Raw genomic sequence first — 27,749 nt, 5'->3', positions numbered from 1 at the left:
CCTCAGCCTGCACTTATCATGCCTCAGATGCCCACTCGGCATTTCAGAGCACCCCCATAGACATCATTAATGAAGGAGGCCAGCATGGTTCCAGATCAGAGTCAGAGCTCCCAGGCAGCCTGATGTCTCTATGTTCCAGCTTCACCCCAACGGTAGGCCACTGGGATCTGAGGAGTCCCTGCCCTCACCTCTCAACGCCAGGGGGCGCATGCACCATGGGGGTTAATTACCAGAGATGAGGGGATAATAAGGGGCTGTCAGGGGGGCAGGCTGATGCCTCTCACAGCTGTCTCCAGAGAAGCCCAGCTGAGTCCCCCACGGGCTGAACTCCAGCCCCCACACAGCTGTGGGGCGGGCCGAGAAGGGTGCTGGGGCACTGAAGGAGGGCCGCAGACCTGCCAGTTAATTATGAATCTCAGGTCTGTGCAGCCTGGTGTTCTGGGGTATGTGAATGTGTGTGCATGTCCACACACTGCACCTCCCTGACTCTCCATGACTATGAACTCAGTTCAGCAAGTCAGCTGTGGACTGAACATTAACAACAGAAACAAACATTGTTTAGCATCTGAGATGCTTTGTGCTAAGTGCTTTAAATCCATTTGCTGTCACTAGGTAGTTACCATTATTTTCCGTTTTTCTGACGTCAAGTGAGATATGATTTAAACTCACCCATGATCAAAGAACTGGTAGGCCTGGAACTTGAGTGCAGGCCCATCTGACTAAGGTACCCACACTCTTAACCACTTCTGTGCAACTTTGGTGTAACCCTCATGTTGAGACCCAGGTGTATGTATATGTGGCTGATTGTATGTATGGGTGTAGGTCCCTTGTAGATGGGCGTCTCTGCCCATGTGTGTACTGTTAAGGAGGGCGTGCAAGAGCAGTACTGGGTCTGGATTACAGCTCCAGAGAGCAGGACACAGGTGATGTCCAGAGGGAAAAAGAACTGAGCTCCTGGACTGACCCTCCCTGCCCCAGCCTCTCCCTTCAACTATGCACGTGGAAGGGGATGAAGAAGAGGCTAAAGGTGCCATAAGCCAGAGACAGAAAGGGTAGCCAGTGGCCAGTGGTGGGAAAGAGAGTAGGGAAAAAAGTCCTGGGGGATACTGAGAAGAGGCTTCCCATCACAGGCTCTTGAGTGGAGAAGGGATGAGCTATAGGAGGGGGAGAGAATGAGAACTGTGATAGGAAGAGGCAGATGGGGTGACGGTAGATAGAGGGGGCAGAAAGGAAGAGACATATGGGAGCCTCTTCCCCACCCCTAACTGCTTCTCCCCATTTGTTATGTTCCATAGCCGACCTATAACAGTGGCTGGTGAGGTAGCTGCTCCCAGCTCAAAGCCTCTGCTCTGCCCAGAGCCCCCACCCATTCTCTCCCTAGGCAGATGAACGGAGAGGGCTCGTAACCATAGCAACTGTGAGACCTCAGGACAGCCATAGGCAGGCCTGGCCTCGTCACTGCTGTTCCAGGGCTTCAGTGCATTGGTGGGGGAAGGAGAGGGTGCTCCATGTGGCTCAATCCCCAACCCCCAACCCCATTTTCACTGGGCCTCCAGAACTGAGATGCACCACTCAGCCCAGGTAACACTTCCCAGTTTCCCTCTCTTCCTCTCCATTCTTCCCTCCCTCTCTCTCTCCTCTGTCTGTCTCTGTCACACACACACACACACACACACAAGCTCAGAGCAAGGATAAAGAATGAAAACTCCTTAAACTACAGGAACATTTAACCAATAGTGTAAAGTTCTGCCTGGACTTAAAGTTTAATTCACAAAAGCTGCATTCTCTCAGCTCCTTGTCATGCTGGGAATAGTCTCACTTCAGCCCTTAGCAGGAGCACCCTATTCAGGTCTGGAGGCTAAGGCAGCCCAGAGCCCCGTGCATGGCCCCATCCCCTGCCTAGACTGCAGTTAGGAAGCTGGAGTAGGACAAAAAGTCCCTTTGGTGAGGTTATCTTGGGGAGACCATTGGGACTGCCACATTAAGGAGATGCCAGCAGTGGAAAGGTGTCAGAAGTCATTCAATCAAAATGAGGACTAGAAATAACCAAGACCAGGGGAGCTGATTTGCACAAGGTAACAATGGTATCTGTGGCAGAGCCAGACTAGCACCCGGGTCAACAGACTCCTGCCCAGGGTTCTCTCCCAGCCCACACCAACCACCCAAGCTCTTCTGGCCTTTGCTGCTCTGGGCCCTGGAGGTAACTGGGTTGGGTTGAAAGAAAGCCTCTTGGATAGAGTTCCTAGTCTGTATTGCCATTGGCAACTGCAATCTTGAAAATGCCAAAGTCCTAAAACGGGGAGGTTACAAGCCTGGGAATGAAAATATAGCTTCATTGCTAATTACCACCTTAATGCACTATAGGTTGAGAACCTTGAATTAAAATCTAAACTGAGGGAGGAGCTGCACCACTCCCTCACCTCCCAATCACCAGTCACCCAGCCATGCCACCCTCCACCCAAGTGCCTGGCACTGGCTCCTACAGATCTATGTCCTGATCATGTGGGGTGGGGAAGGAGGTGGAGGGTGAAGGGACGTCTCAGACCCCTCTTCCAGAAAATGACCAGCACCTAACCTACGGACCATGCCTTGCGAGTCCAGGTAGTTTGGGGAAACTTGCATGGTCATACAAGGGAGCGCCTGGCACCTGAAGGCACTCAGTAGCCATCTGGAGAATGGTACAGGTGCCTACTGGGTGGTCCCCACCCCCCGCCACCCAGTCCACCACTCCGTGGCCCCAAGCGACTCAAAGGAAGAAGTGGGAGTGGTCCCCGGACCCGGGGCCGCTCGACGCCAGCCGGTCACAGCGAGCCTTGTAGAGGTCCCGCTCCCTGGCCAGGAGTGCCACTTCGGTCCTCAGTGCATCCAGCTGGGCGGCCAGACGGGCGCGCTCGGCCTCCAGCCCGCGTCGCTGCTGCAGCCGCTTGGAGCGACAGGCCTGCGCGTAGCCGCGGTTCTTCAGTGTGCGACGCCGCTGCTTCAGCCGCAGGGCCTCGTCGCGCCCGCAGCCCCGCAGCTGCCTGTTTAGCTCCCGCACCGACATCGACACCAGTGCCGCGTCCGAAAACCGCTCAGCCAGCTGCAGAATTAACAGGTAAAATCTGGGTCAGCGCCGGTCCCCGGCTCCCACCTGGACCTAAATGTACGCTCCTCCACTCAAAAGTAGTTCGCAGTCTAGACCCCGCCCCAGACCCTCACTCGGCCGGGCACGTCTACAGCTACCAGCCGGCAGAACCTAGCCCCTTTGCTCCGCCCCGCACTGAATACCCGCCCCCCGCGGTCAGGTGAGCCAATGGCTCACCCGAACCCCTCGCCACCCCTGCGCAGTGCTAGCATCCGGCTCCAGGAACCCACGTGGCCCTGGACCCGGGCCCAGACAGACCCCGCCCCTTCAACACACCTCTCTGCTCTGCCCTGTACCGAAGGCCGGAATCCTGTGGCCCCAGAGGATTTGGATTACGTCCGAATGTCCTCAACAACCCCATCTGTGTCTATAATTAATACGATGAGCCCCAATCCTTCCTGAGAAGGTTGGGGGCTGGGGAGGCATGAAGTCACCAAAAGGCCAACCTCATTCACGTTCCCAGCTTTAACTCCACCCCATTCCACGCACAAGCCTTTCCCTGGTTTCCTCGACTATTTACCCACCCGTAATCAGCCGCTGTCTGATGCCCTTTAATTCTCAACTCCTCCATTTCCATCCTCTTGTAACCTTATCTTCTCCCTCTTCTTGGGGTTTGACCTATACATTTCCCTCCATTTGTCAAAAAGGGAGACGCAGAACTCAGTTTTCTCTGATTTCTTTAAGGGCCCTTCTTTTTCCTGCCCTCTGTCTCCAGTCAGTAACCCTCTCCGGCAACGCTCCTCACTCTTCTGGGCTGTTGCCTCACCACACCGCCCACAGGTCAGCTCATTGATCACTCACCTGGGCATGCTGGGCTCCTGTCTCCTCTGGGCTCCCTGGGTAGTAACTATGAGGCCCCTCAACAGGGACTGGGCCCTGACCCTGCAGCAGCTCCACAGCCTCCTCAGGACTCAGCCCCAGAGCCTCCCCTGTCCCCAGCTGCTGTTGCAGGGTGGCCAGCCAGTACAGCTCCTCCAGGCCTGCTCGGGGGCCCTCTGTAGCCCCCACCATGCCTGGCTCACTGAAGGTGGGTGAAGGAGGCACTGAGCTGTAAGGTGTGGAGCCCATTGAGGCTGTTGGGGGGCCAGATCGCCCCTCAGAGGGTTCTTGCTTTACCTCAAACTTCATCAAGTCAAAGTCATTGACATATTCCATGGCCAGGGGGCTGGGAGACAGTGCCATTCTGGGGCTGGATTGGGAGGGGTGGGGTGCACCTGCAAAAAAAGAGGAGAGTTTTGAAGCACCTGCAGGCTGCCTGCCTGCCTTCTTCACCAACACCTGCCCCCCACAAAACCCAAGTGCCCTGGGGAGTCAGAGTTCTGGAAAGCCAGGGTCATGATTAAGCCCTGTTCCCTGAATATTCACCTCTGGGTTGGGGGTAACATTACAGGTGGCAGGGACTCCTGATCAGGGCTAGCAGCTTAAAGGCCTGAATGAGGGGGAGGATAGCACATAGCACAGCCTCTGGCCCCACTGGTGCCTCTGGGACCTATGAAAAACAAGAGGAATGTGGCAGTGCTCCCAACTCCAGCACTAGGACATGCTGAGAGGCTCTGTTATCTCAAGAGGCATCATTCCATTTCTAAGCAATTACAATTTTTTGCTTAATTAACTGTAACAGAGCATGTGTATATTTTAGGACAATGCAATGGCATATATGCTGTGAATTTTAAAATATAAGGATAACAAGCTGTTATACCTCTCTGTCTCTCAGAGCACCCAGTCCAGTGCCTTGCACATAGAAGACCCTCAGTCTTCTGTCCTATGGATTAATCAATCAATTCATCCCTTTTACAGAAGCAAGAGACTTCCCAAGGAAACAAGAACGATATTAGAATCAGTTATAGAAAGATCAGGACTGAGTAGTGACCATCTTTCCCCAAGGCCAATCTCTCCAATGGAAACCAACCAAGACTGGTTTTTCTCCTTCTGTTCAGCACCTGCCATGTTATGTGAACTTCAGCAGATCACCTGACCCCTTCTGACCCCAGTTTCCCCTTCTGTTCAGTGAAGGCAGTTAGACTTTAACATTTCCCAAAGAGTGTTCTGTGAAACACTAAGTCTGAGAAATACCCAAGAAGAGGTCTGTGTTTAGGTGATTTTGAGAAATGTTGCCTCCCATCCCCACCTCTTGCACATTCACAAAGCCCCGTAGCATATCAATCTGAGAAGTCCTTCAGTAGACCATCCATTCAACTTCAATACAGAGTGTCCCAAACTTATGTCACCAAGGAACTCTCCTCTTGTGTTATCAACCATGGAGCATGTGCTCACCTGAAGAACCTCTTGCTAGATAACCTCAAAGATCCTTCCCAGTGTGGATGTCCCAAGCCCTAGCCCAGCTCCCAGTTCCAAAAGCACCCCTCTCTCCCCTCGCCCCCACCAAACCCCAGAAGGGGCAAGAAAGAGAATGCTTATCGCGGGGCTTAGACTTCGGCTCCATCTTGGTGCTCCAAGCCTAGGTAGCCCTGTTTCCAACCACACCTCAGGCCCTCAGGCTCTTCCCAGAGAGACAGGAGGAAGGACAAGTTCTCTTGCTCTTCCTGCCACAGAGAAAGGTTGCTCACCCTTGAGTAGACAGAGGGGTTGGAAGAAAGACACAAATAGAAGGAACTGATCATTGGAAGGAAGAAGGTAAGACACTGAGAAGGGTGTCCAGAGAGCAGGGGGAGTAGTTTATCTTTCTGATATGACAGCAGTGAGGGACAAAAAGCCAGTCAGGGTGGGAGTGGAGCAGGGGACAGAAATGTGAGAATTCCTGAAAACAGACAACAGTGAGCAGACAGCAGGTGTCAGAGGGAGCTCTAGGTGAAAGGCCTGGCACCCAGCTAGGCCCCAGACATACTCACTTTAGGGATGGCAGAGATGATGTGGTCAGTGTCAGAGGCCAGCAGACACAGCTTCCTCAGAGACTGGAGGCCCCATTGAGCAGGGCCTAGTGCCCCAGTGCTCAGAACAAGGGGTTGTGGACACAGAGCCCCCAGGTCAGTCTTAAAGAACTGGCTCTCTGAGGTCATCTGTGGGCCTCAGGCCTCCAACCAATGAGGTAAGGGGATCATTTGCATATCTCATTGGCCTGGGGTTTTGAGGGGAATGAGAGGAGAGGACAAGAATACCTGTTCTCAAGGAAGGAGAGAGAGCATCCTACCCAATAAAGCTCCTCCCAGATGGTCCCACCCTCATGAGCTCAGTTCCCCAGTACAGAGCTTCATACACAGTGATTGCCACCCGCATGTAAACACAGCCCTCAGGGCTCAGAGACTGAAAGCCTGAGACTGGAAAAGGGCCAGAAAAGCTCCCAAGCCCTCACCTGCTGAGGCTCTGCAGCCCCTTGTCAGTGTTTTGGGGGATAGAAGCCCTCCCATCCCACACATTCTGTCCCCTGCTTTACTTCCACCATGACTAGCCCCATGCCCCTCACAGCTATTGCATCTGAAAGATAAGGAACCATCCCCACAGTGAATCTCCGGACTTGGCCATCCAGTCCTCAGCCTCTCTCCCATACTTGCTGACCCAGGTCCAGGACAGGTATCCCAGCTAGAAGAAGAAACAGGAAAAGGGAGAATGGGCAAGTCTGCTCCTTCCTTCCAGGCCACCGCAGGACACTGAAATCTAATCACCACCAATCCATCTGAGGCACTTTGAAGACTGCCCTCACATGCCCTCTGCTTCCTCTCGCCTTTTCCCCGTGTGTGTCTCTGTACCTCTCTCTTCCTCTCTCACGCCTCCTGGTTCCCAGATGGCTGGGGGGTGACCTACATGTACAGCCTAATCCCCTAACACCTCTTAGAGCTGTCATCCCCAAGTGGAAGTAGGAACAGGGATACTAGGAATTAGCCACGGAGATGTTTAAACCTGTCTGAAGATGTTTAAATAGGGTCTGTACTAGAACTCCAGGAGTTAAAGGCTTTACCCTACCTTTTGAGGGTACCCAAATATTCCCGTGGGGCTAATGGGTCCTCTTTCCCCACCCAAAGGGTGCTAGGTGTTCATCAGCCCCAAGGTTCATCAATTATAAAAATTAACCTGGTCCCACCGTGACTGTGAAGGGGTATGTGGGGGGGACTTGGTGAAGGGGGGAGCCTGGTAAACACAATGTTCTTCATGTAATTGTAGATTAATGATACCAAAATAAATATAAAAATAAATGTGGTTAAATGTGATTCTAATAATTCTAATAGTTTAGTGAACTAAACAAAAAATTCTCATTTAATAAATATATGTACTTCTGATTTTCTCACCTTTAATATAGCTAGCATCATATATTGAAACTAACTACAATCCCTGATTAAAGTATAAAAGAGAAATGAAAGACTTATTTTTGTAAAAAATGTTTGCTCTTTTCTAGAAACAACTCATACTATTTTCAGATTAAAACAAAACGTATAAAAAATTGTAATTTTCTTTATGACTGTGTGAAACTGGAAGTATAATGAGAAAACTATCCTTAGTTAAACATTTTTCATTGGTTAAACATGAAATTAATATGAATTCTAACTTGTTTTATTAAACACAATAATTTCACAGTAAAAAAAAAATTCAGACCTGATCATCTACATTTGCCCTCTTACAGCACTAAATTATGTTTTCTACCTTTATCTTGCATCTACCTACCACTTCAGCATTTTATTTAAAAAAAAAAATACGGGAGAAATGTGGGATTCACATATAAATCAAGTATAAAAATCAAATGGATAATCATATCTGACTTGATTGTTCATAGTTCATGATCATGATGCGTGATCAAAACCGAAAGTTTCTGTGATGACTGCCCTTGCACTGTTCACCGTGTAAGAACTTATTCACTATGTAAGAACTTGTTCACCATGTAAGAACTTGTTAGTTATGCTTCAGAAGATTGGAGACTGTTGAGAATTAGGTTTGGGGTTGATTAATGATTGTGCATTGAGTCCCCTATACAGAATTTTATTGTTGTTAACAACCATTTGATCAACAAATAGGAGAGATACCCTCTCAAAAAAAAAAAATTAACCTGGTCCCAGCCTTAGGTGTTGGGTGTAGTAAATTCAGATGATCTAAGACAGCGGTTCTCAAAGTGTGGTTGCCTTACCAGCAGCACCTGGGACCTTGTTAAAAGTGCAGAATCTCTGGCCTCTCCTCTACTGAATCAGAAGGTCTGGGATGGAGCCAAAAAAATCTGTGTTTTAATAAGCCTTTCAGACAATTCTGATGAACACTAAAGTTTGAGAACCACTGGTCTAAAGAATGCCTACAGTCAACTCAGCTTCCCTTGTGGGGGATGTGTGTGTGTGTACATGAGTGGTCTCTCCTACCACGCTCTCTACACACATAGAAGATGACCTAGATCAGATGACATCATTCTCTTCCCACACCTGGCCTGCATTTTGTCAAGCAGAGACCATTGTCATTATTCAGGTAGAAAGGCTCCTCGGTGCGATTGCCTGGATCTGGTGCTGATTTTGCAGAAGAATCAAGCCCTAGGAATAAGGCCACAAAATGAGAATGGGGATCATGGAGACCCAGAATCCCACACACAAGCCAATGAACTGTATCTCTGAGGCAAATAATCAGGAAAGAGACTCCAGAACTTCCCTAGCTGAGGAAGGAGCAGGAAATGTTGAATACAGGCCCTTTTTTATGCCTGGTCTGGCTTGGCCAGACACTTGCCCCCAAGCAGCTGTCAGGTCTACGTTGATCTTCTTGTTTACTGGAGAGCTCAGAGGAGAGGCGGGAGGGCTAAGCTGCTAACGGGCTGAAGGAGTCAGACTAAACAAGCTCAGGCAAGCTGAGCCGGTCAGGGCCCAGACCAGGGACCACTGACCAGAGAAGGAAGTCTGGAAAGTGAGGGCTGGTCCAGAGAAAAGGACCCAGGACAGAAAGGAGAGGCTGTGACAGCCAGTGGGGAGGTAGAGGGGGTTAATGGGTCCTCTTGGCAGGGCTGAACTCAGAGGCTAGAAAATACATACCAAGACTGACTGGTTCAAGGACATCTGGGGACAGGAAACTAGGGATGAAGAAGATAAAGCTAGGTGGACTCCAGGAATGACAGGCAGAGGAAAGGAGGAAAGAAGACTTAGCTAAGGAGGTAGTAGCCTTGGGTTAGAGAGTGGAGCAAGTCCGGAGATCCCCAAGGATTTGTGTTAAAGGAGACAGAGGGATACAGGCACATGGACGAAGTGGCCAAAAGGCCATGGGGGACTAAGAGAAATGAAGGCTTCTGGGAGGGAACCAAGAAGGGCGGAAGTGGTAACAAGAGAGGTGATAGGAGCACAGGACTACAAGTAGAAAAGTGGTAGAAGAAAGGGACAAAGGACGCCTCAACACCCAAAAAACAACCCGATTAAAAAGTGGGCAGAGGATCTGAACAGACACTTCTCCAAAGAAGAAATTCGAATGGCCGATAGGCACAAAGAAAAGATGATCCACATTGCTAATAATAAGGCAAACGCAAATTAAAACCACAATGAGATACCACCTCACACCAGTTAGGATGGCCAACATCCAAAAGACAAGAAACAACAAATGCTGGCAAGAATGCAGAGAAAGGGGAACCCGACTACACTGTTGGTGAGAGTAAATTTGTTCAACCATTGTGGAAAGCAATATACAGGTTCCTCAAAAAACTAAAAATAGAAATATCATTTGACCCAGTAATCTCACTCCTAGGAATTTACCCAAAGAAAACAGATCCCTGATTCTAAAAGACATATGCACCCCTATGTTTATCACAGCACTATTTGTTTATTTATTTGTTTGTTTGTTCATTTTTAATTTTTTTTTGCTATCATTAATCTACAATTACATGAAGAACACTATGTTTGCCAGGCTTCCCCCCTCACCAAGTCCCCCACACACACCCCACTACAGTCACTGTCACAGCACTATTTATAATAGCCAAGATATGGAAGCAACCTAAGTGTCCATCAATAGGTGAATGGATAAAGAAGATGTGGTATATATATATATATATACAATGGAATATTATTCAGCCATAAAAAGAAAAGAAATCCTTCCATTTGGAATAACATGGATGGAGCTAGAGGGTTATTATGCTCAGTGAAATAACCCAGGTGGAGAAAGACAAGTACTAAGTGACTCCACTCATTTGTGAGTACAACAACAAAACAAAACTGAAGCAACAGAATAGTAGTGGACTCACAGACTCCAAGAAGGGACTAGTGGTTACCAAAGGGGTTTTGGAGGGTGGGTGGGGAGGGAAGGAGAAGTGGATTAAGGGCACTGTAATTCACAATCATAATATAGGCAGATCATGGGGAAGGCAGTACAACACAGAGAAAACAAGTAATGACTCTAGAGCATCTTACTACACTGATAGACAGTGACTGCAATGGTGGGGGTGGTGTGGACTTGATAATATGAGTGAATGTGGAAACCATGTTGTTCATGTGAAACCTTCATTAAAAAAATAAAATAAAATAAAAAGAAAGGGACAAAGGAAAGTAAGACTGGAGACTGAGAACTAGAAACAAATGCAGAGGAACAGATAGATAGCTGGTCAGACCACACAGGAAGAACAGTGGCCAAAGAACAAAAAGGTAGAAAGATATGGGCAGAAGGATGTTAGGCCATGGGCAGAGAGGGCCAGGCAGGCAAAGGGTCTGGAGAAGTGGGCTAGTAAACTAAAAGGAAGGAGAAGAGAGGAGATAGTATTCCTGCATGTCATCGCTAACTCCTCTGCCCTGCACACCCATTTTTGGAGCCCTGTATGACCCACCCAATCTCATTCCTAGTTCTGGCTTTTGGTAGTGGATCCAAATCCTCAAACCTCTTTGTGGTCTACTGCTTACATTCATTTGACGAATAGTTATTCAACATCTATTCTGCACCAAGCTCTGGGTTAGGCCTTAGGGATATTCCAGTACATCAGACAGACTCAGTAAAGCAGGCTGCCTCTGTGGAGTGTACAGGCTGATGAAACAGAGAAACATCAATGTATTGCCCTTAGGCCTGGGCAAGAGTGGTCCCTGCCATGAGCCCTGTGCTTTGGAGGCTTCACTCCTGGCCCTTCTGTGACTGTGGCACACCCTCTGGGGCAAAGAGTCCGGGCCTCTGACCGCAGCCAATCTGCTTCTGGACCACACTCCAACTACCCAAAAATTCCCTGCCCAAAGGACCCCAAGCCCACTTCTAAGGTCCACATGGACCCCTTCCTTGGGTTCACCCTCCCAAGGGTGGGCCACAGTACTAGTACACATATCTCTGGATCCAAAGGGTGGCCAAGGGGTGACTGTTGACAGTGGCAGGAAGCTGCTGACAGAATTGGGATATGTAGTCCCCCATGTATGTCCCTGTAGTACAAGATGGTGTCATGTGTGGGAAAAGAAGTACACTTGAGGGCCAGTGGCCCAAAGCTGCCTCTCCCCACGCCACCACATTCCGCTGTAAAATCCTGAGGAGTCCAAATAAAATCCAAATTTGAATCCAGCGTTGAACCAGACCATTATGTATGTACTTGTCAAGGTAGAATAGAACATATTTTATTTAAGTTTGTTAGCTTGAGTACTGCATTTTAAATATTTCAACACAAGATTTACGAGCCTCTATTTGTACTCTTACCCCAGGCCCTACATATATTAAGGATGGGCCTACATGGAAACAACCATTATAACTGAGGTGAGTGCTATGAAGAAGAAGGGCAGGGTGCTGCATATGAGACTTTATTTCATGAAGACCCAGTCTAATGTGGGGGCATGGGAGAGGGTAGCACTGTAGGGACAGCTTGCCTAAGGAAGTCACATTTAACTGACACTGGTCAGGTGAGTACAAAGTGACCCTATCTGGAGGTCTGGAGAAGGCAGGGATTCCAAGCCGCACAAAGCATGTATGTAAAGGCTCTGGCCAGGAAAGAGGCAGACATGTTCACAAAATTTAAAAAAGACCAGGATAGCCAGAGAGTAGGAACCAAGGAAGTGGGAAGGATGGTGGAAATGGGGGAGAAGTCAGCAGGGGCCAGATCATGCAGAGCTTTGTAGGCCAAGGTTAGGATTTGCGCTTTATTCTAAGAGCTGTGAGAAGCTACTGAAGGATTTTCAGAGGGGATGTGACATGATCAGATTGTGTTAGAAAAGATCACTTTGGATTTAGTACAGAGAAAGGCAAAAATCAAATCAGAGTCAGATAGGGGCACTAATACAGTATTCATGATGAATTTGGGGAATATCTTAAGCTAGAAACAAACTCTGAGATGAAAACTTATGTACAGGTTGTTTATTGGAGCGGACTTTCCAAAGGAGTGGAAGAGCAGAACGAGGCAGGAGAGGTGGAAATGCATTTCAGTTGCAACAGAGGCTTCAGCTGATTTCACAGGAGCCCTAGAGCTGGGAGAGACCTTCAGAGTTGTCCGAAACTGAGGCAAAGGGTCAAGGCCTTTGTACCTCTGCATCAATCAGTCACTGAGTACCTGCTACCCCAGGAAAGGTGTGTTGCATTGGCAAGACAGCTGCCTTCAGCCACAGGTAGTTCTCAGGGAAGTATTCAGCTGTGAGCCATCAGCTGCCAACACTCAGTGGCTGGGACAATGAGCACCAAGATCCTGAAGGAGGGATCTCGGCAGCACACTACAGCACCCACCACAGGGCCAGACGCAGGGCCTGGGAAGAGAAAATGCAGACCTGGCCGAAGCTGGCCACCCTCTGCCTCCTGGTGGTGTGCCATGGACACTGGGCCAGCTCGTAGGCCAGGAGGGAGAGGAGCACCAGGGAACTGAACAAAAATGTAGCCAATCAGTGCAGGGAATCCTCACAGGAGTCTTGCTCACTCTGCCTAAAGTTAAGGAAGACTGGAATAGGGAAGAAGGATTCAGAAATGTGGGACTTGTTCATTCTTTCATTCAACCACCATTTATTAGTTACGTGTTACAGGCCAGATTCTGCTAAAAGCTGGGATAAAAACAAGACTTATTTTGGGTCCTTTTAAGAAGCTAACGCTCAAGTGTTGAAGGCACAAAAACAATTATAAGAAAGTGTGGTAAGTCCAAAAGTACAGGTATGTACACAGCAGAGAAGCAATACAGATGAGCTAGATAATTCTAAGGGGCAAACTGGCTTCACCTGTGAGGTGATGTTTAATTTAAATCTGAAGGGCTGAAAGGGCTCTTGGAAGTGCTCTGCACACTGCAGAGTTTGGTATATAGGAGAGAAGGCAGCAAGTAGGGAGGTGGAATGATAATGTTGGATAAATACGAGCCAGATTATGAAGGACATCAGCTCCTATGGGATAGGAAGCCTCACAGGGAAGGGACTGTAAGCCTGAGAGTGATATGATCTTTTTCTTTTCAATGGCAAATCAAGGCAGCAGTATAGGATAGTGCAGGGAAAATAGTAACTTGGTAATTAGATTCAGAAAGACTCATTAGATTCAGATTTCATTTCTCCTGCTGACCAACTGTGAGACTTTGAGTAAATGACTTAACCTCTATAAGCCTCAGTGTCCACATCTGTAAAACAGGATGATTGTGAAACTGAATGGGATGATGCATGTAAAGCTGCTGGCAGAGCCTGCCACCTACTGTCTACCCAAGAAACATTATCCCTCTCTCTTAACTCTACAAAGGGAACTTACATGCAGAGTTTGCATTGTAGCTTGGTGGGAGGGGAGGAGTACCATTTGGAGAGGCAGGAGGGCAAGAGGGGGCTTAGGAGCTCTGGATAAAATGAGAGTTCCTGTGGCCAGGATTCTCACCTTGCCATGGCTGACTAGCTCACTGCACACCTGTGGGCAATACATGGCTGTTGACTCTATAAAAAGAGCTCCACCCAGTGCTCTGCGCGCGACACGGTGGCAGGGCTGCAAGGTTGCAGGAGAGCAGAGCAGAGGCCAGAGTGGTGGCAGCGCTGAGGACAGAGGCCCAGAGGATGCTGTGTGGGACAACTGTGCAGAGAGGCCCAGAGAATGGCTGTGCGGAATGGCTGTGCGGACAGAGGGGCCCAGAGGCAGAAACCGGCTTGCTGCATACAGACTCGCTTGAGTGAACGGGATTTTAGTTACTGACCTGCCACCTGGAAATGAAGTTGGGTATAACCCTTTCACCCCAAGAATGTTTTGCTGTCATTTTCTTTGGTCACACTGAATCCATACTGAACTTGCCTGGGGCTGAAACCCATTGGCAAGACAGGAGCTATCACCTAAAGCCAGGTGAGAGATAAGCCCTGAACTAAGGCAGTGGCCATGGGTATAGACACAGATTTGAGAGCTAATTATGAAGTACAAATCCAAAGGTCCTGTTGTCTGACTGTCATTGGAATGTAAGAAAGGAATAGTCTAGACTGACTCAGGTTCCTTTAGGGCAATTGGGTAGCTTATGGTGCCATTCACTGAGATATGAGAGTCATGAAGCAGATACAGGATTATGGAAGTGATGTACACACCTCTAATCCCAAAGGGTGGCCATAGAGGTAGCTGTTTGTAGCAGAGTAGGTGACAGAGTTCAGATGTGGGGATTGGAGGGAAGAGTCCAGGATGGAGCCTGGGTGGAAGAGATAAGAGCCAGCAACAAGCCCAAGGCTGAAGGCCAGTTCTCCTCCTACTATGTTTCAGCACAGAACTCTGAGAAATCTGAGAATCATGATCATTTCTGTTGCAAATGGCAGAAATTCACTTAAAATTAGGTTAAGTAAGAGAAGATATGTATTGATTCCTCTAACTGAAATCAGGTATCTGTGGCTAGCTCTATCCCTCTGCTCTGCTTCTTCTAGGCATCTCAGGCAGGTTCCTGCATCTCACTGACAAGCTGACACCCAGCAGCTCCAGGCCTGTCAACTACCAGCTCAGCAACTCTGGCACAAAAAGAGCTCAGTTTGAAAGTTCGCAGAAAAATTCCCAGAGTGGTATTTCATGCCCATCCCCAAATACTCCCACTTGCTGTTGCCAACATTGGCCAAACGGAGCCTCTGCCTGCAGAAGGCCCACATGACCACACAGACAGAGGTGGTTGCTCGAAGGAACATCAGGGTGCCGTTACCAGGAAAGGGAAGTGGATGCTGGGCAGATGCCTACCATGGACAAGTTGAGTTTGAGGTGCTGTGGTATCTGGAGTGATACCCAGTTGCCTCAAGATGTCCAGACACAGACATACTTGAGTAAATACCTGAGGATTTTATGGTGGTGGCTGGGTGGGGCAGGTGAATTCTTCAGTAAAATGGGCAGAAGATCACCAAGGTAGAAGCCCAAAGAGGAGATTCTGGGGTGGACAGACACCACCATTTTGACGGCAAGCAGAAGGGAGCCCTCATCAGGCAGTAAAGAAATGAGTACGTGGGAGCTGGAGAGTGAGGGGACCTTAGCTTTGGGGGCCTGAAAACAGAAGAGCCTGGGGCTCCTCGTGCTCAGTCCCAGGAAGAAGGGGAAAGGCAATGCCCAAACGCGGGCCTCTAGACTTCCAGCCTCCGGGGGTCCTCTGTCCCTGGCCTCCCCCTCATTCCTAGCTTGTTTGCCACCTAATGTCTCCCTGTCACTATCTCCCAGGAGCAAGAGTCCTCAAAGTTACATCATGTGCAAGGGCGAGGCGGGGCCTGGAGAAGGGGGAGCAGAGGACAGAACCTAGTTCTCCAATGGGAGAGATGGTTTGGGGGACTGGGGCGGCGGCCAGGCGGACCTGGGACCTGGAGCCCCGTGGCGGAGAGAGCTAGCAGGCTGGCGGGGCGGGGAGAGGGTCTCTGTTAGGTTCCGCCCCTGCGCCTGCCCGACCGCCTCCTTTTTAAGCGCCTCCCGCCGTGCCTTTTGCTCCCCCTCGCTTCGCCGCTCTCCCTCCTTCCCCGCCTTCCACATCTACCCGGCTCCGCACGGTTCTTGTAGCCATCCCGCAGCCCCAGGTGCCATGGCCGCTGTGTACCGCCCCGGCCTGCGGTGAGTGATCCCCAGCCCGGGACCGACCCGCACCTTCCACCGCGCTCGCCCCCTCGGGGCTGCCAGTTGCGCTGTCCCGCGCTCACGCCTTCGCCAGCCAGCCGAGGAGGAGACGGGCAGGGGCCGAGTGTTTTTCGATCATAGGCCTCTCGGTCCGTGCGTCTCTCCGGAGATCAGGGGCGGCCTCAGGCGCTCCGGGTCTCTCGGTTTCCGTCCCCTCCTCCCCAACTCTGCTTTGCTGGTCTTTGACCGCGCTGTCTGCCACTCTCAGAACTTCCTTCTCCCTCCGCTCTCGCTCCCGGCTGAGCCCTAGCTCTGGGTCTTCTCTCCTTTACAGATGTAACGCTTGTGCGCCAGGTTGCGACGGGGAGCAGTAGGGCCCTGGGGTCAAGGGTGCATGGTCCCGGGGGGATTGAGCTCAGAGCTCCCGAAAGAAGGTAGAAGGTAAACATCCACTCTGGCCTCCTGCAGACTGAAGTCTGGCGGGAGGCCGGGCAGCAGCCCTAGGAACCTGGGGCTAGGGGAAGGAGGGAGCGAGGTGGGGGGAGAGGGCTAAGTTGCCCTCTGTTCTTACATGGCTGACTTCCTCCCCTGTCCAGGACGGTAGTCCCTAGGCCCTGCCCTCTGCCCCTTTTCACAGCTTCCTGTCTTCCCTCTGTAGCCTCCGTTCTCCCCAGCTTTTATCCCGTAGTCTGAGCTAACACCACAGCTGGCTCCAGTTGGCCAGCCCTTGTGGGTGGTGGTCTCTGGAGCAGAGGAAAAGAAGAAGGGTCCTCTTAGGGAACTGAAGCTGAGAGGAGGAGCCTCACAAGAGACTTCCTGAGCCAGGCCCCTTGTGGAGAGAAGCTCTCCCCAAGACTGTATGCCTTTAAAATTAATGCTCTGGGAAAACTGTCTGACGCAGCAAGTCCTAGGAGCCCTCCTCTTCGTTCCTTGGGGCCAGCTCTGCCTGGTGGAAGCTGCCCCAGCTCCCGCTCCAGCCAGGCTCCAGCTTCTGCATCCATGGCCTGAGCTTTCTCCCTTCCCCAGGCTTACACCCTCTGAGTTTGAACTTCCAGCAATCTGATGGTCCACCCTACCATGGACACCCAAAGCTCTCCAGGCATGTGTCCTCTGGGAAAGAGAGCCAGGGGAGGGAAAGGACCACATGGTCTGGGTGTGTGCAGCAGTTTCTGGTGGGTAAGGCCCTGGCATAGGAGTAGAGAAACTTCTGTCCCTTGGCCTTTGCTCTCTGGGTCACTCCACCCTGGGTCCAGGCCAATCAGAGCAGACTCGGCTTCTCCCTCTCCCGGGGTGTGAGGGGATAGACAACAGGGACCCTGCTCTCCTGGGAACCAGGGCATGAACCTCAGCCAGTGACATTCCCCAACAGTCACCCTTCTACAGGGTTCAAAAATACCTATCCAGCAATGACATTTCATGCAATCCTTGTTGGCCCAGGTGGACAGCAGCAAATCTGATGCCTGGAACCTCAACATCCAGTCACCTACCCTTTATGCAGGAGTCCTAATCTAGAAACCTGGGATAGTACCATTCAAAGACTGAGTCCTTTGCTTGAGGCTTTCATAGGCTTACAGCACAGACACCAGAAGGAAAAATGAAAACTGATGCCTTGTTAGCTTATAAAAACTATTCTTAAGAATGGAAAGAACAGGGGTGAAAGCTTCAAACACTGGACACATGAACTACCACCTGGGCACAGTTTTATTGACAACTAGGCCATAGGGCATCTGCTTATTTCCAAAATTGACCAGACATAGTTAAAAATGAGCATGGGCTAAGCTAACAGTAACATCAGCATGCCGGCACATACACTTCCACACAGCCATGCATGGGCCTTTACCCTCATTTGGCAATACCTGTCCCTTGCTAACTAGGAGACGCCCTCATGAAGCCTCATCGAGGCCACAGGATATACCTGAACTCATCCCACACACTTTCTCCAACCTGTTCTTTATGGCACCTGCACCCAGACCTGTTTTAGCATGCTCCCCAGCAGCCCAAGTGTTCTATCCCCTTGACTTGCCCATCCTTCCTAACACCTGGCTCATTACCACTCTGCTGCTTCTCTTGCAGGCTTAGCTGGCATGGGCTAAGCCCCTGGGGCTGGTCATCACAGCGCAGTGTCCAGACCTTGCAGGTACTCAATGGGAATCTGGGCCAGCTGCCTGCTGGGGTTCGAGACTTTGTGGAACGCAGTGCCCGCCTGTGCCAACCAGAGGGCATCCACATCTGTGATGGGACAGAGGCTGAGAACACTGCCACGCTGGCCCTGCTGGAGCAGCAGGGACTCATCCAAAAGCTCCCCAAATATAATAACTGGTAAGCCCTGAGCCCAGTGTCCCAAAGGTGGGGGCAGCTGCCTTGACTGAGGCTATTTTGGGTTTACTAAGAAAAAATCAGATATATCTAGGCCATCCCAATGGAATGAGCAAAGTAGGAGCTTTGGGAAGAAACAGAATAAGGAATTGTTGGGATTGTTTTGTATTTTTATGTTAAGTGAAGAAGCTACTAATAAATGCCCTTGCTCTTTCTTTTCTTTAATTTTTTTTAAACTCACAAGTTCAGGGAGTTTTTGCTAGGGGCAAAGGCCTTTGGAGGGCTAGAGCCGAGGGAACTCAGGCCCAGTACCCCTCTGTACCCCTTAGATGGGACAAAAGCTAGAGGAAGCAGCTGAGGTGAAACTTGATGGGAAAAAATAAGGCCAACATAAGACCTAGAGTCAAAGTTGGATTTGGAAGATGGGTCTGGGCATGAGGCATATCTGCTGGCCACATCTTCCTGATAATTTCCTCTCCCCCAGCTGGCTGGCCCGCACAGACCCCAAGGATGTGGCGCGAGTAGAGAGCAAGACGGTGATTGTAACTCCTTCTCAACGGGACACAGTGCCCCTCCCGGCTGGTGGGGCCCGTGGGCAGCTGGGCAACTGGATGTCCCCAGCTGAGTTCCAGCAAGCTGTGGATGAGAGGTTTCCAGGCTGCATGCAGGGTAACCACGGCAGGGACACAGAAGCAGGGGTGCTGAAGGAATGAACAGGTTGGAACCCTCATCCAGATGGCACTGTCCTCCACAGGCCGAACCATGTATGTGCTTCCATTCAGCATGGGTCCTGTGGGCTCCCCACTGTCCCGCATCGGAGTGCAGCTCACTGACTCAGCCTATGTGGTGGCAAGCATGCGTATTATGACCCGGCTGGGGACGCCTGTCCTTCAGGCTCTGGGAGATGGTAACTTTGTGAAGTGTCTGCACTCTGTGGGCCAGCCCCTCACTGGACAAGGTGAGTGCCTGCTCTGCCCAGGGGAGGACCGAGAGGTCTGCTTGCTTTCAGAGGGAACCCCAAATCCTATCCATCCCAATTAGTGAGACACCTAATTCCCAAGATTTAGGGCAGTAGTTTGGGCTGGGGGTGAAGCTGTGTTGGTAGGACAATTTGAACAAGATTGAGAAAAATCAATTACCATGTCCAGGAATAGGGGTATGGGAAACTGATGGATGTTTTGGGGGGGTTAGCCACCCACTGGCACCACCACTGCTCCCTAGTATCTCTCCTGCCAATCCCTGATCCCTTCAGGGCCCCTGACACCCCAGTTCTTGTTGCCCCTGCCAGCAGCCCCAATACCCCATTGTCCCCAGGGGAGCCAGTGAGCCGTTGGCCGTGCAACCCAGAGAAAACCCTGATTGGCCACATGCCTGACCAGCGGGAGATCGTCTCCTTCGGCAGCGGCTATGGTGGTAACTCCCTGCTGGGCAAGAAGTGCTTTGCCCTTCGAATCGCCTCTCGGCTGGCCCGGGATGAGGGCTGGCTGGCAGAGCACATGCTGGTGAGGGCCTGGTGAGGATCTGGGCAGCTGTGGGGTCAGGGCAGGGGTGGGGCCTGATCACTCAGTCTCAGCCTTGCCTCCTCACTGCCAGATGCCAGGCCAGGCCGGTGGACAAGGACTCTTCCAAATGCCCAAAGCTTTCACCCTAGGCTGAATGTCAGGGGCTTCCCCTTGCCACCACCCCAGGCCCTGCGGCAAGGCGGTGCACCTGTTCAGTGAATCATATGCCAGACCTTTAGCAACCTCCTCCTTGTTCCTTCTCTCCTAACGGTCAGATCCTGGGTATTACCAACCCCACGGGAAAGAAGCGCTATGTGGCAGCCGCCTTCCCCAGTGCTTGTGGCAAGACGAACCTGGCCATGATGCAGCCAGCACTGCCAGGCTGGAAAGTGGAGTGTGTGGGGGATGACATCGCCTGGATGAGGTTTGACAGTGATGGTGAGAGGCCCTGGGTCCACACTTATCAGAGTACAGGAGTCTCTTCTCCACTGCTCATGGTGAACTTTGTCAGTAAGAACCTTTTCCTAAACAATTGACCCTGCCTGGTACCTCCTGGCAGCCCAGCTGCCCTAGACACACAAAGCCTTTATCATCATATCCAGAGTCCAGCTCATGGCAGGGAGGGGCACAACAGGACCTTCCACGTTGCTCAACTCTTCCTGGTTGGCTCTTTCTTTCACTTCTCTTGACAGGTCGACTCCGGGCCATCAACCCTGAGAATGGCTTCTTTGGGGTGGCCCCTGGCACCTCTGCCACCACCAATCCCAATGCCATAGCCACGATCCAGAGTAACACTCTTTTCACCAATGTGGCTGAAACCAGTGATGGCGGCGTGTACTGGGAGGGCATTGACCAGCCCCTTCCACCTGGTGTCACTGTGACCTCCTGGCTGGGCAAACCCTGGAAACCTGGTATGTGGGGTACGGGGGTCATGACGTTGCCCCCAGGGCTTGGCACCTTGATGATGTAAGAACCTTCTCAACAATCTGCAGCCATCTTTCAGGGACACTGGGAGGCACAAGAAGTTATAAATGCTCAGCTTCCATTCCTAGGCAAGATCTCAGTTCACCGCCGAACTCCACCAAGCACTGGTTTTGTGAGCTAGCTAAGTTGTTTACTGCCCTGAGCTTCAGTTTCCCCATCAGTGGGTTGGGTGGTTATTGTAGTACCTATCTCATCAGGTTGTTGGGGGATTGAATTAAATAGTGCACGCAAAGGGTTTAGCACAGTGCCAAATGGTGGTAAATCCTCAATAAGCTGGATATTTTTTTAAAAAGGAAAAAGAAAGGGAATAACTTGGAAGTTATTACAGAAGGAATTGGGCTCAAAGCACAATCCATAAAATTTCAACCCATTAGGAAGGAGGAAGCCTGCCCCTCCCCATGACACTTGGTTTCCACCATCCTTTTACCTAATAGCCATCATCTAAAGGTCGGTGATGTTACCGTTACCTTCCCCTGTCCCTCCAAAATAATACACCCCAATTCTTCTCCAAATGAAATCAGGCCAGTTGTTTAGTCTCTTCTAGAAGCTAGTTTCAAACCCTGTCGTTACCCCTGGTGCCTTGCTGCCCTGCCCCTCACCCTCACCCTGCACTCTGGACCTTCAGCTCTCAGTGGCCTTTGGCAGCCAGAGAACCCACAGACCTGGGGATGGGAACAAGGAAGAACATGGCAGGGGATGGTCAATGTGGTCACTGAAGCCTACATTCAAGTTTTCCAGACTGGCCTAGCAATCAGCCTCCTCATCTAACACCCTTCATTTTCTCTTACACCATCATTAACCCTCCTCAGCCTCTCCACCCAACTGGGAAATCCAAGAAGTGTTCATATTTCCCTGAAGGCTCGTTCCCCAACCCTTTCATCATTTCTGGATTCAGGGCTATGACTAGGGTGTGGCCTGCCCCGCTTCAATTTTCAGAATAAGATACCCTGTGCTAGGGTCCTGGATTGGGGGCTGATGAAAGTGCAAGAGAGAAGTGTAAGGGACAGCTCTTATATGAGAATGGAGGCAGGAACAGGAGTGGGGTTGGGGGGCTGGCTCTGACTCCCTTGCCCCTAGGTTTGACCAGCAACTTCCAGCAGAGAAGGTACCATGTCCATTCAGGTCCCTCATGATTGTGCTTTACACTTATGCCACTGACTTGGTCCCATCCCCTCTCCAGGGTACCTAAAGGAGCCAAATGACCTGGGCTCCTCAGTTTACATCCTTGTCTGAGTTCTTTAAGCACTTGCACTCCATCAGTCTGAGGACACCCAGAGAAATCACCAAAATTCTGCTAGGATTAAAATCAATTCCCATTTGCATTTTGATAGCTCAGGAGATTCTGTCTTCCCCCATTTGCTGATAGAAAGTCAATTGTCTGAAATACTAACCTGATGGTCTCAGTTTTTGCTTTGGGTTTGAGTATTTAAATAATAATCCCATAAAGAAATAGTTTCTGGGGGAAAATTTCTGTTATAACCTTATGCCAATATGTGCCCTATTCCCTTGAGCACTAGTCAGTGCCAAGTGGTTATAGCTTGGCATACACATTAATATCTTGCTGAACTCCAATTCCTCTCCCACTCTTTCCTCACATAGCTCAGCTGGCAGCACCATTCTCAATAAATAACTTAGTCTTTTGGAGGAAATATCCTGGCTCCTTTCTCCCTGCTCCTTAACACACGAGATTGCAGGGAACTGATAAGGCAAAAATAAATGTGCAAGAGTACAAACAAATGTATGTATGTGCTGGTCGTACACATGCCCTTGGAAGTGATGGAATTTGTATTTCCTGTGCCAGGTGACAAGGAGCCCTGTGCACATCCCAACTCTCGCTTTTGTGCCCCGGCTCGCCAGTGCCCCATCATGGACCCAGCCTGGGAGGCCCCCGAGGGTGTTCCCATAGACGCCATCATCTTTGGAGGCCGCAGACCCAAAGGTAAACATCAAGTGAGCTCCATGCCTTCTCAGTAAAGGGTCTGGCTCTGTATCAGGACCCACCTCCCTGTTGTGCTTAAAATTCAGAGAGCCTCAGCCTGGATGACCCACTGTCTCTCTCTAGAGCTGTCCCCTGGAGAACGCAAAATTGGAGGGAAGCTGAGGTCCTAGGAGAGACTAGGAGTCAAGATCACCAGAAGGCATGAAGTGAGGGTCTAGAGAAAAAGGCAGCCTGAGACCCCGTTCATTGGTGTTTTAGGAGTACCCCTGGTATATGAGGCCTTCAGCTGGCGCCACGGGGTGTTTGTGGGCAGCGCCATGCGCTCTGAGTCTACTGCTGCAGCTGAACACAAAGGTGAGTGCCCTCCCTTTGCCCCTCCCATGTGCCCACATTGCCTCCTCTCCCTTCCTGGGCCAAACCTCTTGCCGCCCCTTTCCACATGTATCTTCTTTCCTGATCTATTTCCTTCACCCTGACCTGAGGAGATGCCAGAACCACCACCATTTCACAACTTCCTCCAGCTGGATACAGGGTGCCCTTCTCCAGTGAGGAGGAAGATTCCTTACCCATTCTTCTACTCTCCCCAGGGAAGATCATTATGCACGACCCATTTGCCATGCGGCCCTTTTTCGGCTACAACTTTGGGCGCTACCTAGAACACTGGCTGAGCATGGAGGAGCACAAGGGGGCCCGGCTACCCCGCATCTTCCATGTCAACTGGTTCCGGCGTAATGAGGCAGGTCGCTTCCTGTGGCCAGGCTTTGGAGAGAATGCTCGAGTGCTAGACTGGATCTGCCGGCGGCTAGAGGGAGAAGACAGTGCCCGAGAGACACCCATCGGGCTAGTGCCAAAGGAAGGTGCCTTGGATCTCAAAGGCCTGGGAGCCATAGACACTACCCAGCTGTTCTCACTCCCCAAGGACTTCTGGGAACAGGAGGTTCATGACATTCGGAGCTACCTGACAGAGCAGGTCAACCAGGATCTGCCCAAGGAGGTGTTGGCTGAGCTGGAGGCCCTGGAGGCACGTGTGCGCAAAATGTGACCTGAGGCTCCAGGAAAGCTAGAGAGCACAGCACTGTGCCCCCCATCTAGAAATAGGAGAGCCACCAGGCTTGCAGAAAATATGAGCAATCTGATAGAACTAATATCTTCTGAGTGCCATGAGACCAGGCCACAAACCTTCTCCAACACACTGTCCAATAATGAGATGCTCATTTATTTTACGTAACGTTTCTGCTGTTTTCATTTCCTGCCTATCTTCACAGACCTCCCTCTAACAATTTCACAGTCATCTTCTCCAGCACGTACAAGCAGTTGGATCCCCAGTGCAGCCTGGCCTGGTGCTGCCTGGTGGTATCAAGGATCTGTCTCACAGGAAGTTCTCCCATTGCACCATGTAAGTAGGAATTGCTGGAAGATGGCATAGTCTACTCTGTGTCTTGAGGTATTAAAAGGTGAGGTTTGAAAAGCCACTCAGTACAGCCTCCAGACCTAAAGTTCCTGAGCTCTAATTCAGAGATGCAGAAGCCTCTATAACCCCATTCCCTGGTAACACAGTTCCAGTCGATTCTCAAACCTGTTCCTCCTCCTGCCTGACCTGAATCCGAGACTCAGAGAGTACTCATGAAAGCTTATTCAATATTAAGACAGCTTACATTTCTATAGTACCTTCTGTGCACCAGGCACCGTTCTAAGCACACTACAAAACAACTCTTTGAGCAGGTACCATTTTACAGATAAAGATACAGAGTCAATATAATCATTTGGTTTCCTACCATCTTCTATAAAGGTGACCAATTAGTTACACATACACTTACATACCCTATTATGAACTCATAGATTTTAACATACTTAGTGTTTATTAAATTACCTTTATTAATGCTCAGTTGTCCCATCGTTGGCCATGAAAGCTTGGCTCCTGAGGCCTTTTGACATTAACCTGATAGTGTCTGCTGGCTTCTTTGCTATCTGGTTCCTTGCTCATCTTGTACTTTCCTGCCCCAGACCTAAAATCAGTCATTTCTTCAAGCTCTGGTTTCTTTCTTTTGGTAAAGGTATTTTAAGATCTGGGTGGTAGAAATATTGCTACTGAATTGGGCATAGTTTCTAGACCTTTTTGGTGGATGGGGTAAGAAGATAAAATACCTCATGAATTCATACTGATAGTCCTATTCAAACTCAGGGCTAAGGGGTTTTTAACTTCTATATCACAGCTGTGCCTCCTATCTGCCACACAAAAAAATCAGGTTCTCGGGACACAGGACTTGAGAATATTAGAAATCCCATAATTACTCAATTGCTTTATAGTCAACACGTTTAAGTACTGGGTAAATTAGCGTACTTCACCCTTTCCTCCTACAGAGGATGCTGAAGATGACATATGAACACATGTCATCGGTTACTTCAGAAGACAGAACTTTCCCTTGTGTTGCCCAAAGCTGTACACGTGTCCCAGGAGCTCTGCACTCACCAGGCTGGTTGCTCACGTGGGGAGAAGGAGGACAGAGCAGGAGAAAGCAAACCTCCTTTCCTTCTGTCCTCTCTAGCCCAGCCCGCCATCTAGTGGAGATGCTAATGGGCAGGAAGTCAACGAGTTGACGTTTACTTAGCAATTACCAGAACCAGTCCCAAAAGGGGTACTCAAGGTAGAAAACCTCTGTGGTTTTAAGTATAACTGCTCAAATGAAAAGCCCTTTACAAACTGTCACTAAACAATATACCAAATTTCAGAATCATGAGAGGGAAGGCCAATAGAGTTTATCAAAATAATCTAATTACATTTTTTAAAGATTCCAGTTTCTCTTAAAGGAACACATAGTATATCCTAAGATATAAATGCTTATATACACTTTTTAAATATTATAAGTGAAGTGACAATGATAGGCTTAAAAATCTTTTACATACTGTGGGTGAAATTGTAGTATTTCCAGAATATCTTGCCTGGCTTTAGATCATCTGCATAACAGGCATTCCCAAGAGGTGGAGAGAAGTAGTTTATCTCCGTATCAATGGGTAGTTACCTGGGCGACCGAGGGCTTATCTAACCTGAAAGGATGGGGGGTAGGTCTTGGTTGCCTCTGCCTGAGCAGGGAAGAGACAGCTCCAGACTGCAGTTTGTAAGCAATAAATGGGTTTTAAACTTTATTTCTCCTTTTGACTGACTTTGGTTTTAGAGGTATTTGCCCCCGGATTTCCTCTCCCCAGAGTTACACATACAAAAATCAGTATGTGGATCCAGAGATGAAATCCTATATTCTTTAGCATCTGATTTGATGTTAAGACTCATTTTTGTCATAAAATCTCAGATTTGTTTTTCTTAACATTTACCATGACTTTTAAGTGTTTTATTCAATAATGTACAAGTTCCATATTTCAAAGGCTTGAATTTTTTTTTTTCAGTTTTAAACTAGATTTCTAAGTGCTAAGGAGAAAAGACTAAGAGGATAATCAAAAAATACATTAAGGAGATGAGTTTAACAGAAGGTTTTGTTTGTTTTTTGTGGATCTCAGGTGCTCAAAATTGCACTAATACTAATGCTTTGCTTTGTTCATGCTTTGTCATTAGTTCATGCAAGGCCTTTTCCATTTTACTACTTAATGATATAATGTACCTGGCTGTTTTTATACTTTTTTAATGCAAAATTGAAACCAAATTGTTTTTGCATCCACCACGTCACCAGAACTGACTACCCCTTTATTTTTAAACCCAACAATGTAAATTGCACAATTTCCCCATGGCACAAAAATAGAAGATACAACATCATTTTAATGGCTACCTGGTATTTCTGGTCTACCATAGGGACCATAACTTATTTAACCAATCCTGCCATGTATTGTGGCGTACTTGGACCTATTTTGTTTACAGTGTTTTACCATAATCATTAATTACTATGCTGAACATAAATCGTTATGCCAGATTTAGCATATAGGGCTGGCTAGATTCCTGGAAGTACCACTGGGTCACAAAGGAGTCTGACTGGTAGAGGAAAAGTTTCTCCCAGACAAGAAATTCTGGAAAGATGCAGAGGTGGACACAAGCAAGGAATTTATGGGCATATTTGCTTGGCAGAAGTAACAAAATGAGGCTGGTGAAAAACAACCAGCTTTGGACATTTGTATTTAAAATGATTAACAATAGTGAACTACTTGTCGGTTCTAAAGATCTAAATACTATTAGAGGAGAGCACACAGCAGATCAACTGAGAGGCATGAAGTAATGAAAATTTGATTTTTTGGTGGTGACGGTGAAAACGTCAACTAAACAGTTTAAGAATGTACAGGACTTGAAGAATTCAATTTAAAGGGCAAAGAGGAGGATATGGTCACTTTTTAAGTGATTCCAGATTTTCCAGGTTGGATAACCCACAAAACACAGAATCCTAAGCTTTCAATAAACGTTACAGGGTACAGATAGTAATTTGGCCAAAGATGGGTGACCGGCAGGACAGGCTACATAATTAGGAGAACCCTGAGCAGGATGAAAATGCGGGGTGCTTCTTCAAAAAACAATTAAGAATTTCAAGACAATGGTTTCAGAACATTAAACCAAGCGCCGGGAGCCTTCCAAGCCCAGAGCTCTTTACAGGTCGCACGCCAACAGGAAACCTGCCCTCGCGACCAGAGGTGATAGGCTCCAGTCTAGCGGTCTAGAGACCAAGAGTCGTCGCCCGAAGGTCGGACCACACCTTCGCGAGGGAGTGCTCACGGCACGTCTAAGACAGCGCGGGCTGGGAGAGCTCAAGTGCAACTTGGACCTAGGGCCCTTGCAACAGCGGAGCAAGATCACTCAACTTGCAGCTTGGGCGAGGATCCCGACACGTGGCAAGCCTTGGACTCAGCGGGTTACCCTACACAGAAGCCTGGAGTAAGGTAAAAGAGGCGGCGCGCGTGCCCTCCGCGGACCAGTAACCCACGGAGGGGCAGCACCGCGAGAACAGAGGGTCTAGAGAAGATCTGCAAATCCTGGAGCGCCAGGGGAGCGTCTCAGGGTACCTAACGGAACCGGAAAGGCCCGTAGCGATTCACTGGTGTGTTA

The 27,749-nt window shown here is 49.4% G+C and overlaps 2 protein-coding genes across 6 annotated transcripts; one reads left to right on the top strand and one right to left on the bottom strand.

Moving 5' to 3' along the window:
* Nucleotides 1-144: 144 nt before the first annotated feature.
* On the bottom strand, nt 145-18,030 carry NRL (neural retina leucine zipper). 4 transcript variants are annotated; one of them, XM_036884477.2, is made up of 3 exons: nt 17,050-18,030; nt 3,926-4,338; nt 145-3,079 (listed from the first exon to the last, which is right to left on the bottom strand). In XM_036884477.2, exons 1-3 carry the CDS (start codon nt 17,162-17,164, stop codon nt 2,747-2,749), a joined length of 861 nt encoding a protein of 286 aa, XP_036740372.1. In that variant the 5' UTR covers nt 17,165-18,030; the 3' UTR covers nt 145-2,746. The 4 variants fall into 4 exon arrangements, with proteins under 4 accessions (XP_036740372.1, XP_036740374.1, XP_057344546.1 ...); XM_036884479.2 differs by lacking the exon at nt 17,050-18,030 and adding an exon at nt 16,004-16,316; XM_057488563.1 differs by lacking the exon at nt 17,050-18,030 and adding an exon at nt 4,490-6,361.
* On the top strand, nt 15,813-23,937 carry PCK2 (phosphoenolpyruvate carboxykinase 2, mitochondrial). Of its 2 annotated transcripts, none has more exons than XM_036884449.2 (10): nt 15,813-15,970; nt 18,047-18,292; nt 18,774-18,958; nt 19,044-19,247; nt 19,604-19,791; nt 20,067-20,229; nt 20,484-20,702; nt 22,577-22,714; nt 22,973-23,068; nt 23,302-23,937. In XM_036884449.2, exons 1-10 carry the CDS (start codon nt 15,942-15,944, stop codon nt 23,754-23,756), a joined length of 1,923 nt encoding a protein of 640 aa, XP_036740344.2. In that variant the 5' UTR covers nt 15,813-15,941; the 3' UTR covers nt 23,757-23,937. The 2 variants fall into 2 exon arrangements, with proteins under 2 accessions (XP_036740344.2, XP_036740345.2); XM_036884450.2 differs by lacking the exon at nt 15,813-15,970 and adding an exon at nt 17,000-17,072.
* The last annotated feature ends 3,812 nt before the right edge of the window (nt 23,938-27,749 follow it).

This window comes from Manis pentadactyla, chromosome 11, assembly GCF_030020395.1.
Source record: "Manis pentadactyla isolate mManPen7 chromosome 11, mManPen7.hap1, whole genome shotgun sequence".
Lineage (NCBI taxonomy): Eukaryota > Metazoa > Chordata > Mammalia > Pholidota > Manidae > Manis > Manis pentadactyla.
This window is presented reverse-complemented; position numbering and strand designations above follow the sequence as displayed.

Excerpts from the sequence above, each read along its gene's own strand:
- NRL (XM_036884477.2), bottom strand. The coding sequence starts at position 17,164 with ATGCCAGGGCCTTACCCACCAGAAACTGCTGCACACACCCAGACCATG. Across the intron at positions 4,339-17,049 it reads GAGAGCTTTGGGTGTCCATG|GTGCACCCCACCCCTCCCAA; the intron begins GTAGGGTGGACC and ends CTTTTTTTGCAG. Across the intron at positions 3,080-3,925 it reads CAGGAGCCCAGCATGCCCAG|CTGGCTGAGCGGTTTTCGGA; the intron begins GTGAGTGATCAA and ends TTAATTCTGCAG.
- PCK2 (XM_036884449.2), top strand. The coding sequence starts at position 15,942 with ATGGCCGCTGTGTACCGCCCCGGCCTGCG. Across the intron at positions 18,293-18,773 it reads CTCCCCAAATATAATAACTG|CTGGCTGGCCCGCACAGACC; the intron begins GTAAGCCCTGAG and ends CCTCTCCCCCAG. Across the intron at positions 23,069-23,301 it reads TGCTGCAGCTGAACACAAAG|GGAAGATCATTATGCACGAC; the intron begins GTGAGTGCCCTC and ends TACTCTCCCCAG.